The sequence below is a fragment of the Mobula birostris genome, chromosome 5 (assembly GCF_030028105.1).
Source record: "Mobula birostris isolate sMobBir1 chromosome 5, sMobBir1.hap1, whole genome shotgun sequence".
In the NCBI taxonomy this organism is placed as follows: domain Eukaryota; kingdom Metazoa; phylum Chordata; class Chondrichthyes; order Myliobatiformes; family Myliobatidae; genus Mobula; species Mobula birostris.
The window spans coordinates 84,482,373-84,495,255 of NC_092374.1; the positions used below are offsets into that span (position 1 = coordinate 84,482,373).

Genomic DNA, 12,883 nt, shown 5'->3' on the forward strand with positions numbered 1-12,883 from the left:
CTGACACACCCCCACACCACTCACACTAACACCCTCTGACACACCCCCACACCCCTTACACTGACAACCTCTGACACACTCACACCACACACTGACACCCTCTGACACACCCACACCACTCACATTAACACCCTCTGACACACCCCCACACCCCTCACACTAACACCCTCTGACACATCCCCACACCCCTCACACTAACACCCTCTGACACACCCCCACACCCCTCACACTAACATCCTCTGACACACCCACACCCCTCACACTAACACCCTCTGACACACCCACACCCCTCACACTAACATGCTCTGACACATCCCCACACCCTTCATACTAACACCCTCTGACACACCCACACCCCTCACACTAACACCCTCTGACACACCCCCACACCCCTCACACTAACACGCTCTGACACACCCACACCTCTCACACTAACACCCTCTGACACACCCCTCACACTCACACCCTCTGACACATCCCCACACCTCACTGATGCTTGCTGTGTCTCCCTTTGTCGAATAAAAGACTACTCCATATCTACCAGCTGCATCTTCCCAGTGACTTTGTTCACACTATAGCAGGGTCCATGGCCTTAACAAAAAAGTTGAGAACCTCTGCCTTAAAAGGATGTCATCTGTCATTAGCCATTTACGACTTGCAGAAAAAGGTGCTGGCTGTCCATCCTATCTTTGTCTCTTGTCATCTTATACACATCTATCAACTCATCTCATCCACTTTTGTCCCTTATGTTGTACCTCAACTTCCATTGGACCATAGTCCTCACCCTCTGACCCTTGACCTGCCCCACAACCCGACCCCGGACTGTCCCTCTCCCCTCCTCCTTCCTCCACCCCCACGTCTCACCTCGAAGGCGACGTCCCCACAGCAGTTACAGGTGAAGCAGGGACCAACCACTCGTAGGACCGTCGCCCTCTCCACATTCTGGATGGAGAATTTGGGCAGGAACGGGTGCCAGGTTTGCTTCACATAACCGATGGTGGTCCCTGGGGGCGACTGGACCTCCAGCTGTGGGCAGAAAGAGGCAGAAATGGATGTTCTGAGTGCCTGGAGTTTGGTTTACCAATACACCATAGAAAGCATCCTAACCAGATGTACCACAGCTTGGCAAGGCAACTGCTTTTTTCACTGAGGTTCGGTGGGACTACAACTGGAGATCATAGGTTAAGGGTGAAAGGTGAATGTGAGGGGAAACTTCTTCACTCAGAGGGTGGTGAGAGTGTGGAACAAGCTGCCAGCGCAAGTGGTGCGTGCGAGCTCGATTTCAATGTTTAAGAGAAGTTTGGATAGGTACCGGATGGGCAGGGTATGGAGGGCTATGGTCCTGGTGCAGGTCGATGGGAGTGGGCACTTTAAACAGTTCAGTACAGACTAGATGGGCCGAAGGGCCAGACACTGTGCTGTGCTCTGCTATAACTCTACGTCTCTATGCCTCGCCCGTGAGCCAAGAAACTGCGGAGAGTTGTGGACACGGCTTAGCACGTCACAGAAACCAGCCTGTCCATCACGGACTCCACCTACACTTCCTGCTGCCTCAGAAAAGCAGCCAAAATAATCTTCCACTATAATCATTCTCTCTTCTCCCCTCTCCCATGGGGCAGAAGATACAAAAGCCTGAAAACACGTACCATCAGGCTCAAGGACAGCTTCTACCCACTGTTATAAGACCTCTTGTACACTGGAGATGAACTCTCAGTCTCTCAATCTACCTCATGGTGGCCATGGAACCCTATTATCTGCCTGAACTTTCCCCGTCATTGCAGCACGATATTCTGCATTCAGTTTGCTATTCTACCACCTCAATGTACTGAGGTATGGAAGCACGCAAATACATCTTTTCATCGTGTCCTGGATTGTGTGACAAATACAAACCAGTTACCAATCTGACCCCTGCCTGCAAATCCATCTTTGTTATTCATTTACTGAGATACAGTGCAGAATAGGCCCTTCCAGCCCCACCATCCAGCAATTCCCCCCCGCCCCCAATTTAACCATAGCCTAATCACGGGACAATTTACAATGATCAATTAACCAAACATCCAATACATCTTTGGACTGTGGGAGGAAACCGGAGCACCAGGAGGAAACCCACACGGTCACGGGGAGAACGTACAAACTCCTCACAGTCAGCGGCGGGAATTGAACCTGGGTTGCTGGTACTGTACAGCGTTGTGCTGACCACTACGTTACTGTGGATGGAAGTACGCCAAAACAAATCTTTTCACAATGCAGAATAAGCCCTTCCGGCCCTTTGAGCTGCAATTTACAATGACCAATTAATCTACCAACTAGTATGTCTTTGAACTGTTGGAGGAAAAGGGCAATGTCTTGATGCCCCCATAGTTGAATTATCCCAACACCATGCCCGAGCAGTGGACTTCTTCAATTCAATAGCCTGTTGGCACGATGTTAAGCCATCTGGGGCTTGCAATGCTCTGTTTAAAGTTTCTATCTTTTGAATCATCTCACGTCTGACTGCCTTCCTCTGTACAAAGTCTACCTCAATTTCATGGCCACAATACCTACCATCAACAGCACTGAGATGTGGGAAGAAACTGTTGTAGCTGAGGGAAGCCCATGGAGTCACACACACACACACACACACACACAGCACCAGAAGTCAGCCTGGGTCCCTGGACCTATGAGGCATCAACTCTATCCACTGCCCTACTACTCAGACCTTCGCTTCCAAACCTAACTGCCTGACCAATTAATCTATCAACCGGTTCGAACCAGCAACTAGCGGTCCTCTCAGGGGTGGGTGTTGGGACCCGCTACTTTTCACGTTATATGTCAATGACTCAGATAACAGAATTGATGGATTTGTGGCCAAGTTTGCCGATGATACAAAGATTGATGGAGGGGCAGGTAGTGTTGAGGAAGTTGGGAGACTTAGACAGATTAGGAGAATGGGCAGATGAAATACAGTGTAGGGAAGTGCACTTTGGTAGAAGGAATAAAAGCGTAGATTATTTTCTAAATGGGGAAAAATTTCAAAACTAAGAAATGCCAAGGGACTTGGGAGAGCTCGTGCAAGATTTCCTAAAGGTTAGACCATAAGACCATAAGAAAAAGGAGCAGAATTAGGCCATTTGTCCCATTGAGTCTGCTCTACCATTTAATCATGGCTGATCCTTTTTTATCCCTCCTCAGCCCCACTCCCCGGCCTTCTCCCCATAACCTTTGATGCTGCATCTAATCAAGAACCTATCAAGCTTTGCCTTAAATACACCCAATGACCTGGCTTCCATATGAACTCCACAAATTACCACCCTCCAGCTAAAGAAATTATTCCGCATCTGTTTAAAATGGACGCCCCTCTACCTTGAGGCTGTGCCCTCTTGTCCTATACTCCCCCACCATGGGGAACATCCTTTCCACGTCTACTCTATCGAGGCCTTTCAACATTCGAAAGGTTTCAATGAGATCCCCCCTCATCCTTCTGAATTCCGATGGGTACAGACCCACAGCTATCAAATGTTCCTCGTATGATAAACCTTTCACTATTGGAATCATCCTTGTGAACCTCCTCTGGACCCTCTCCAATGCCAGCACACCTTTTCTAAGATGAGGGGCCCAAAACTGTTCACAATACTCAAGGTGAGGCCTCACCAGTGCCTTATAAAGCCTCAGCTTCACATTCCTGCTCTTGTATTCTAGACCTCTTGAAATGAATGCAAACATTGCATTTGCCTTCCTCACCAGTGACTCTATCTGCAAGTTAACCTGTAGGGTGTTCTGCATAAGGCTCCCAAGTCCCCTTGCACCTCAGATTTTTGGATTTTCTTCCCGTTTAGAAAATAGTCTGCATATTTATTTCTACTACTAAAGTGCACAACCATGCATTTTCCAACATTGTATTTCAGTTGCCACTCTCTTGCCCATTCTCCTAATCTGTCCAAATTCTTCTGCAGCCTACCTGTTTCCTCAATACTACCTGCCCCTCCACCAAACTTCATATCACCTGCAAACTTAGCAACAAAGCCATCTACTCCATCATCTAAATCATTGACATACAGCATAAAAAGAAGCAGTCCCAACACCAACCCTGCGGAGCACCAGTTGGTTGGGTCGGTGGTAGAGAAAGTAAATACAATGTTAGCATTCACTTTGAGAGGACTAGAATACAAGAGCAAGGATGTAATGCTGAGGCTTTATAAAGCACTGGTCAAAACGTACTTAAGAGTATTGTGAGCAGTTTTTAATCCTCTTATTTAAGAAAAGATGCGCTGATATTGGAGGGGGTTCAGAGGATGTTCATGTGAATGATTCCAGAAATGAAAGGATTGACATAAGAAGAGCATTTGATAACTCTGGGCCTGTACTCGCTGGAGTTTAGAAGAATGGTGGGGAAGAAATATCATTGAATGGTGAAAGGACTTGATAGAGTAGATGTGGAGAGGATGTTTACTAAAATGGGGGGGGTCTAGGACCAGAGGGCACAGCTTCAGAATAGAAGGATATCCCTTTAGAATGGAGATGAGGAGGAATTTCTTTACGCAGAGGATGATGAATTCATTGCCACGGTGACTGTGGAGGCCAGGCACTAGGGATATTTAAAGCGGAGGTTGATAGGTCCTTGATTAGCCAGGGTGTAAAAGTTACAGAAAGACGGCAGGAGAATGGGGTGGAAAAGAAAAGTAACCCAGCCGTGATTTAATAGTGGGGCAATCTTAATGGGCCGAATTGCCTAATTCTGCTCCTGTGTCTTATGATATCAGTCCCTGTGTAAGATCAACATCAACATCAAGACGAAGGAGAAGATGATGGCGCAACGGCAGCGCACACGGGGAAGATGATGGCGCGACGGCAGTGCGCGCAGGGAAGATGGTGGCGCGACGGCAGTGCACACGTGGAAGATGGTGGCACGACGGCAGCGCACACGGGGAAGATGATGGCGCAACGGCAGTGCACGCGGCCTCTCCAGTGAATGATATCTGTTATCTGTCAAGTAGGGGACCGTGCACAATTCTGATTTGATGGAGACAGACATGCGAGCATGGAGGAACATCTGGAAATCTTCTGAAATGCCCGCTTTGCTGCTGCTGCTACTGTGGGTAACCGGAATCTCCGGAGCAGAAGGCCCCGAAATCCTTGGCTTTGCGTGTTTCAGCGGCCGAGGCGAGGTCGAAGGCACTCGGCAGAGAATGATGCTCGGGAGGCTGTATCGGAGGAGCTGGTCAGAGGCTCGAAGTTTTCAGATGGATGGACTCAATGTTGACTGTGGTCGGCTGCTTCCAAGGCATCGGCAAGTTGACAGTGCCTGGAGGTTTATGGCAGGGAGTTTCTCCCTTTTGCCGCCTGCTATCGGGGACTCGGGAGTCGATCGACTCGGGACTTTGAGACTTTTTTTACTGTGCCCATGGTTTGTGGTCTTTGGTTTGTCCTGTTTTTTGTGATATCACTCTGGAGAAACATTGTATCATTTCTTAATGCGTGTATGCATTTCTAAATGACAATAAAAGAGGACTGAGTGTTCTCATAATCTAAACTGATTCGTACTTTGCCTCGTCTACCGGTTACAAGGCAACAGCTCTACCCACTATGCCCCCTATTCTGTCAGAATAATACTTTCTCCTTCTTCTGCCAAGCCTCTGCAAGGAGTCAGCTGCAAGAATACTCCTGGTATTGGGCCAACTATCAGTCCCAAGGTAACGTCTCGATGGAAAGACATCTGCAGCCTGAGTCATATCACGATGTAAAGCATTATTTAAAAAAATACTAACTTTGGGATATTCTACAATTACAAACACACTGCTGTGAGACTCTTGCAAAGACCTAAGCCCTGGCAACCCAACACACGCCCTTCAGTCTGCACCCAGCGGCCCCTACACAAAGGAGGGCCTGAGTCACTCACTAGGCCCCACCTAGCAACAGGCCGCTTGGAAGGAATGTGGTGCCTCTACTTTCCTCTGAGTATTGTTTGGGCAGGCGAGAAGAAACCTCAGGGAGGGATCATGGGTGGGGGAAGTGTAATTCAGCTGAACTGGTCCAAGAAAATAAAATTTAAATCGATAAAGTGAACACTGAAAATATTCAGCAGGGCAGGCAGCAGCTGTGGAGAGAGAATTGTGATGGATTATAACAGTCACATGTGCTGAGATACAGTGAACAGCTGGTGTTGCATACTGTTCACACAGATCAATTGATTAGATTCATTTATATGTTTATCACAGGTACAGTACTGTGCAGAAGTCTTAGGCACATATATATAGCTGGACTTTTGCACTGTATTTGTCAGCGTGGAGTGCACAGTGAGTTTGTAAATCTGGCAGGAGTAAAGGATGTTGGGAATGACGAGGGTGGAGCACCGTGGGAGGGGTGTGGGACAGGTGGCAGAGAAGGAATGCCGGGGTTGGGGGTGGCGCAGGTGCAGGCACCAGGCAAGTTCATTTGATTCCAAATAATTGGTTTATTGATCGTTACAGAATGTCTCTCTGGTGCTTCCCGCTCCCTCCCCTCTCCCTTCCCCTTTTCCCAACTATGATTCCCCTTCTCCCAGCCCCTTTCCCACTCTCAGTCCACAATGGAGATCCATTTCAGAATCAGGTTTATCGTCACTCACGTATGTCATGAAATTGGATTTTTTGTTGCAGCAGTACAGTGCAATGCATAAAATGCGTTGTTTGCATTAACAATCAACACAATCTAAGGATGCAGGCTGCCCCAAGCACATTCCAGTGCCGGTGTAGCACGCCCACAACAGTCAGCGGAACAACACTAGGCAAAACAGGCCCCTTTGTCTCTCGCACCCATCTACCCAAGAAAGCTCACCAGTCATGACCAGTTTCAGTTCCAGCATTTTCCATTTCGTGCTGTGACTCAGTTTCTTTTAGCTTACGAGTATGTCCAGCCTGTCAGACAGATTAGACCATCAACAACTCTTTACAAAGGCCAAGTAGATCAACGTGCTGGAAAACAGTTCCGTTTCAACTTGTGCTATCACCAGCATTCCACCGGAAGAGGAAGATACATTGATTTTCAGTGGGGGAGGTGATGGAGGAACAGTGAAGGTCAGGGATATCCCCCTCACCTTCTGCCCCAATGAAAATGCACTTCTATCTTTCCCAGGCAACACCCACACAATGCTGGAGGAACTCAGCAGGTTAGGCAGCATCTATGGAAAAGAGTAAACAGTCAACGTTTTGGGCCGAGACTCTTCATCAGGACTGGAAAGGAAGAGAGAAGGCGATAGATTAGGAAGGTGATGGGGGGAGGAGGTCAAAGAACAAGGTGGTAGGTGATAGGTGAAACTGGGAGAGAGGGAGGGGATGAAGTAAAGAGCTGGGAAGTTGATTGGTTGGTGAAAGAGATAAAGGGCTGGAGAAAGGGGAATCTGATAGGGGAGGACAGAAGGCCATGGAGGAAAGGGAAGGGGGAGGAGCACCAGAGGGAGGTGATAGGCAGATAAGGAGATAAGGTGAGAGGGAAATAGGAAAGAGGAACGGTGAAGGAGAGGGTGTTGGGGGGGCAATTACTGAAAGTTCGAGAAATCAATGTTTGTGCCATTGGGATGAAGGAAAACAAGATGTTGCTCCTCCTCCCAGCTTTGGCAAAGTGTTGAAAAACCCAACAAGTGGACCATTTCTCCTTCTGCAAACGCTGCCTGACCTGCTGAGGGTTTCTCACATGTCCCAAATGTAGTCACAGTATAAATGTGCAACAAGCCCAGCTCTACAGGGAAGTGGTAGAGGTAGAGAGGTCAGCCTCTGACAGCCTTTGTGGAAGGTTATTAAAGGAAAGTTTAAATCATGTTTGGGATATTGTGTTTATTTCTCATTAGAGAAAGGACACAGAAGCTTTGGAGAGGGTGCAGAGGATGCTGCCTGGATCAGAGAACTTATTTTACGAGGAAAGGTTGTACGAGCTAGGACTTTTCTCTTTGGAGCAAGGCGACAAAGATGTATAAAATTATATGACTGGTGGCATGGAGATGTGTCTCTACCAAAGGTGCTCCTTCCCTCCACTAGCCTGCAGGTCACCCTTGGGCAAGGGGTGCCCCCCAACTCTTCTGATCTGGGTCACGTGAAGCCATGCGAGCAGGTGGTGGATGGTCGTATGAGAAGATGGTGCAGATCACAAGTCCTGGTTATGTGACCACTGACATCTGGTAGACAATCTCTGAAGAGTATGGAAAATGGCTGGGATCACCCGTCTTGTAAAGACACTGCCCAGAGAAAAGCAATGGCAAACCATTTCTGTAGAAAGCTGTGCCAAGAACAGTCATGGTTATGGAAAGACCATGATCGCCCACATCATACGACATGGCATGTAATGAACGAACGAAAGAATTGAATGATTTTAAAATACACTTGGACTAAGATGTTAACTGTCCTGTGCTATCACCAGTGGGATCATCAGTTGATCTGCCACCTGTCTTCAGGAGTTTCGGCCTGCTTATGATCAACACTCCCTCGAGGTGGTGGGCCAGCAGTGCTAAAGCACCACCTTCCACTGGTGAGTTTAAAAACTTGGCATCTGCCTCTATCAGAGTTGTTGGTCGCTTCCATCCAACAGATAGTCTGCTCTTCAGGTGTCTATGCAACTACTGAAGGGTTTGCAAACTGTAACAGGCACAGATAGAGTGGACAGCCAGCGCCTTTATCCCGGGGCGGAAATGGCTAATACTACAAGACATGCCATTAAAGTGAGTGGAGGGATGTTGGGGGGAATGTCAGAGATAAAGCTTTATTTTACACAGAGAACGGTGAGTGCCTTTAATGCACGACCATGTATGGTTGTTGAGGCAGATACAACAGGGACATTTAAGAGACTCTAGATCAGCACACGGATGAAAGAAAAATGGAGGGTTATGGGCTGTGCAGGAGGGAAGTGTTAGATTGATTGTGGAGTGGGTCAAAGGATGGCACAACAGCATGGGCCAAAGGGCATACGCTGTGTGTTTAACTGTAAGATCATTTATTACCTTTTCCCTATTACTTATGACTAAATTTGTTTCCAGGTAGGTTCCAAGAAGTACTCTCTGATGCACTCCATTCTGCAATCCATCTAACCATTCCACATTTTCTGGTATTTGTCCAATCAAAACAGCCCTGATCTCCAGAATCTATCCAATCAAATGTCCCTTTCTCCGAAATCCATTCCATCAACTGGCCCTGGCCTCTGGAATACATCCAATTTAAAAGCCCTGACATCCAGAATTCATCCAATCAAAGGGCCTTGACTTTCAAAATCCAACCAATCAAATGGTCCTTGCCTCCAGAATCCATCCAATTAAATGGTGCTCATGCCTAAATCCATCTAAACCACAGGTTCCCAACCTTTTTCTCCTGCCATGGACCCCTATCATTAACCAAAGGGTCCATAGACCCTAAGTTGGAAATGACTTATCTAATCAAAGAGCCCTGGCCTCTGGAATTCGTTCAATCATAGGACTCTGTCCTTTGGGAACCTTCCAATCACAGCATCCTCACCCCTAAATCTATCCAATGAATTGGCCCTGATCTCTGGAATCCATCCAATCATAGTGTCCATGCTCCAAAAGCCTATCCAATGGGGACGGGTAACCCTGGGAAGCCCAGGTGGACGCCAGTGCTTTGACCCACCTCTTGGAGGCAGCAGGGGAACCAGCAGCTGGCACACTTGAAGGGCCGGACGAGGTGGATGACCTCTCTGTCGTTGTTATCCATTAGCTTCATGTGGAAATATCGCAGGGAGCCACAGCAGTTGCGTGTGCAGCAATTGCTCTTCTCCTTGGCACTGTAGATCTTCTGGCCCAGGCTGTTCTTGACCACGTACTTGTTCTTGGTCTCAAAGCTCACGAGAGCTGGAGGAAGGCAACAGTTAATGGCACCCTGCTCAGACTGTCCCTGCACTTATTCACCACCCACATCCTGTCTCAGCTCCTTCAGCTCAGCAGCAAATCTCTGGCCCCCCTTCTCTGCCCTCATTGAATGACCCCTGACTTCCAGCCTCTGCTCCATCATTAAATGACCCTGACCCCAGGGGTTTCTTCCCTTCATTGAATGATCCCAGACCCTGGGGCCTCCATCATCATTGAATGACCCCTGACCCCAGGGCTCTGCATTCCTCACTAAATGACCCTTGGTCCATAGGGGCAATTCCCATCATCGAATGACCCTTGACCCCAGGGATATTTAGTATTATTAAATGACCCTTGAGCCCAGAATCTCACATCACTGGAACTCTGACCCCAGTGATCTCCCCCATTCTCAAAGATTCAACCCAATACTCCAGCACAATTATTGTCCCTCGCAACAGACGGGTCACTAGGATAGGGTTGGCAATGGGGTGGCATAGTGGATATGACGGGAACCCTCCCTTCCTGTGCCACTGGTGGCTATTTGAACCTCAGCCATTTGGTGTGGGCGGTGCTGGAAGACACCATATTAAAAGGACAGTAAGTATCTGAGCCAGATATGTTTCTATAGCAACTGGCAACTCTACACCCTTCAGGGCAATGTGTTGGTGACCTCCCAGCCTCCCTACATTGCCGATCCGCTCATGATGTGTCAGTGGGTTCTGACAGAGGGCCAAACGCAGGCAAGAGCCAGCAATTTTTATGGTCCTACCTTCCACCAGCTCCACCTTCTGATGAATAAGGACTTGGTCAATCTGTAAAATAAGCAGAGGACAGCTTGAGAAGAACACAGGCTATCACCTCGGGCTCAGGTTTCCTCCCCCACCCCTCTTCTCAATCTGAATTAGGTTTAACGTCTCTGGTATATGTTGTGAAATTTGTTGTTATACAGCAGCAGTACATTGCAATACATAATAATAAAAACAGTAAATTATAGTAAGAAGTGTCAGTCATTCTGTGCCATGCCATGTGACGTAGGCAATCATGCTCTTTTCGTGACCATGATTGTACTTGGCAAATTTTTGTACAGAAGTGGTTTGCTTTTGCCTTCTCCTGAGCAGTGTCTTTACAAGGCGGGTGACCCCAGCCATTATCAGTACTCTTCAGAGATTGTCTGTCTGGCGTCAGTGGTCACATAACCAGGAGTTGTGATCTGCACCAGCTGCTCGTACGACCATCCACCACCTGCTCCCATGGATTCACATCACCCTGATCTGGGGCAGTGGCTAAGCAAGTGCTACACCTTGCCCAAGGATGATCTGCAGGTCAGCGGAGCGAAGGAGCGCCTTGCACCTCCTTTAGTAGAGACATACCTCCATCCTCCCACACAGTAGGAAATAAAACATTAAAACAGTTAAATTAAATTAGTGTAAAAAGAGAGAAAAAAAAGTAGTGAGGTTGTGTTCATGGATTCAAGGTCCATTCAGAAATCGATGGCAGAGGGGAAGAAGCTGTTCCTGAATCGTTGAGTGTGTGCCTTCAGGCTCCTCTACCTCCTCCCTGATGGTAGCAATGAGGAGAGGGCATGTCCTGGGTGATGGGGTCCTCAATGATGGGTGCCCCTGTTTAGAGGCATCACTCCTTGAAGAAGTCCTGGACACTGGGGAGGCTAGAGTCCATGACAGAGCTGACTAGTTTACAGCTTCGCAGTTTATTTCGATCTTGTGAAGTAGCTCCCACCCCCTTCCACCCTCATACCACATAGTTCCCTACTCTATTACAGACTATTGTTTTGTCCCTTTACCTCCCAACGCTGACCTTTCCTACCATAGTGTTTCATGTAGATGTGCTCAATGGTTGGGAAGGCTTTACGCTGCCACAGGAAAGCAGCATCCATCATCAGAGATCCTCACCACCCGGGACATGCTCTCTTCTCACTGCTGCCATCGGGTAGAAGGTACAAGAGCCTCAGAACTCACATCACCAGGTTCAGGAACAGTTACTACCCCTCAACCATCAGGCTCTTGAACAAAAGGGGATAACTACACTCACCTGCCCATCCACAGAGATGTTCCCACAACCAATAATGTCACTTTAAGGACTCTTTATCTCATGTCTCATGTTCTCGTTATTTATTGCTATTTATTTATATTTGCATCTACACAGTTTGTTGCCTCTGCACTCTGGTTGATCTTTCATTGATCCTGTTATAGTTACTATTCTATAGATTTGCTGAGTATGCCCACAGGGAAATGAATCTCAGGGTTGTATGTAGTGATGTATATGTACTTTGATAATAAAATTTACTTTGAACATTGTTGGATCTGGAGACAATATAGTCCAGAAGGTTCTTCAAAAGAATAAAGGTGTAAATCTCCTGGTTACAGACATTTTATTGGCTGTCCATAGCAAATTAATCAATTTATTCTAAGAAAGATCGAAGAAAGAGAAAGAATTGAAGGAACGAAGAGTCTCCCCTCGTTCACAGAACCTTGTCTTGTCACCAGATACAACCCTGAGATTCATTTCCCTGCAGTCACAGTGAAATTAAGAAGCACAATAGAATCAATGAAAGGACAGCACAGTAGCGTAGTGGCTAGCACACTTTACAGTACAGACGACCTGGGTTCAATTCCCATCACTGTCCGTAAGGAGTTTGTACGTTCTCCCCGTGACCACATGAGTTTCCTGCCATAGTCCAAAGATGTACCGATTAGTAGGTTAATTGGTCATTGTAAATTGTCCCATGATGAGGCTAGGGTTAAACTGATGGGATTGCTGGGTGGTGTGGTTCAAAGGGCTGGAAGGGCCTACCAGGGGTGCAGTGCTAGCCGGATAATTAATTAATTAACAAGCTAATTAACAAGCTAATTAATTAGGTGCCGCCCAGGGTGATTTGAGTGTCTTAGAAACTGCTGATCTCCTGGGGTCTTTACGCACAACAGACTCTAGAGTTTACAAAGAATGGTGCTAAAAACAAAAAAACATCCAGTGAGTGGATTTAACAAGATGTTTTCGCTCACAGAACAGCCACTCGCTGGATGTTTTTTTGTTTTTGGCACCATTCTTTGTAAACTCCAGTTT

The 12,883-nt window shown here is 47.4% G+C and overlaps 1 protein-coding gene across 3 annotated transcripts in view; it reads right to left on the minus strand.

The window, feature by feature from the left end:
- LOC140197821 (phospholipid scramblase 2-like) overlaps positions 1–12,883 on the minus strand; it is a 103,032-nt gene that overhangs the window by 25,022 nt on the left and 65,127 nt on the right. For all 3 annotated transcript variants that reach the window (XM_072258288.1, XM_072258289.1, XM_072258290.1), the window contains 3 exons: positions 10,572–10,614; positions 9,585–9,805; positions 865–1,026 (listed from right to left, as the gene is read on the minus strand). In XM_072258288.1, coding sequence (XP_072114389.1) covers positions 865–1,026; positions 9,585–9,805; positions 10,572–10,614 — 426 coding nt within the window. The remainder of the gene's footprint in view (positions 1–864; positions 1,027–9,584; positions 9,806–10,571; positions 10,615–12,883) is intronic.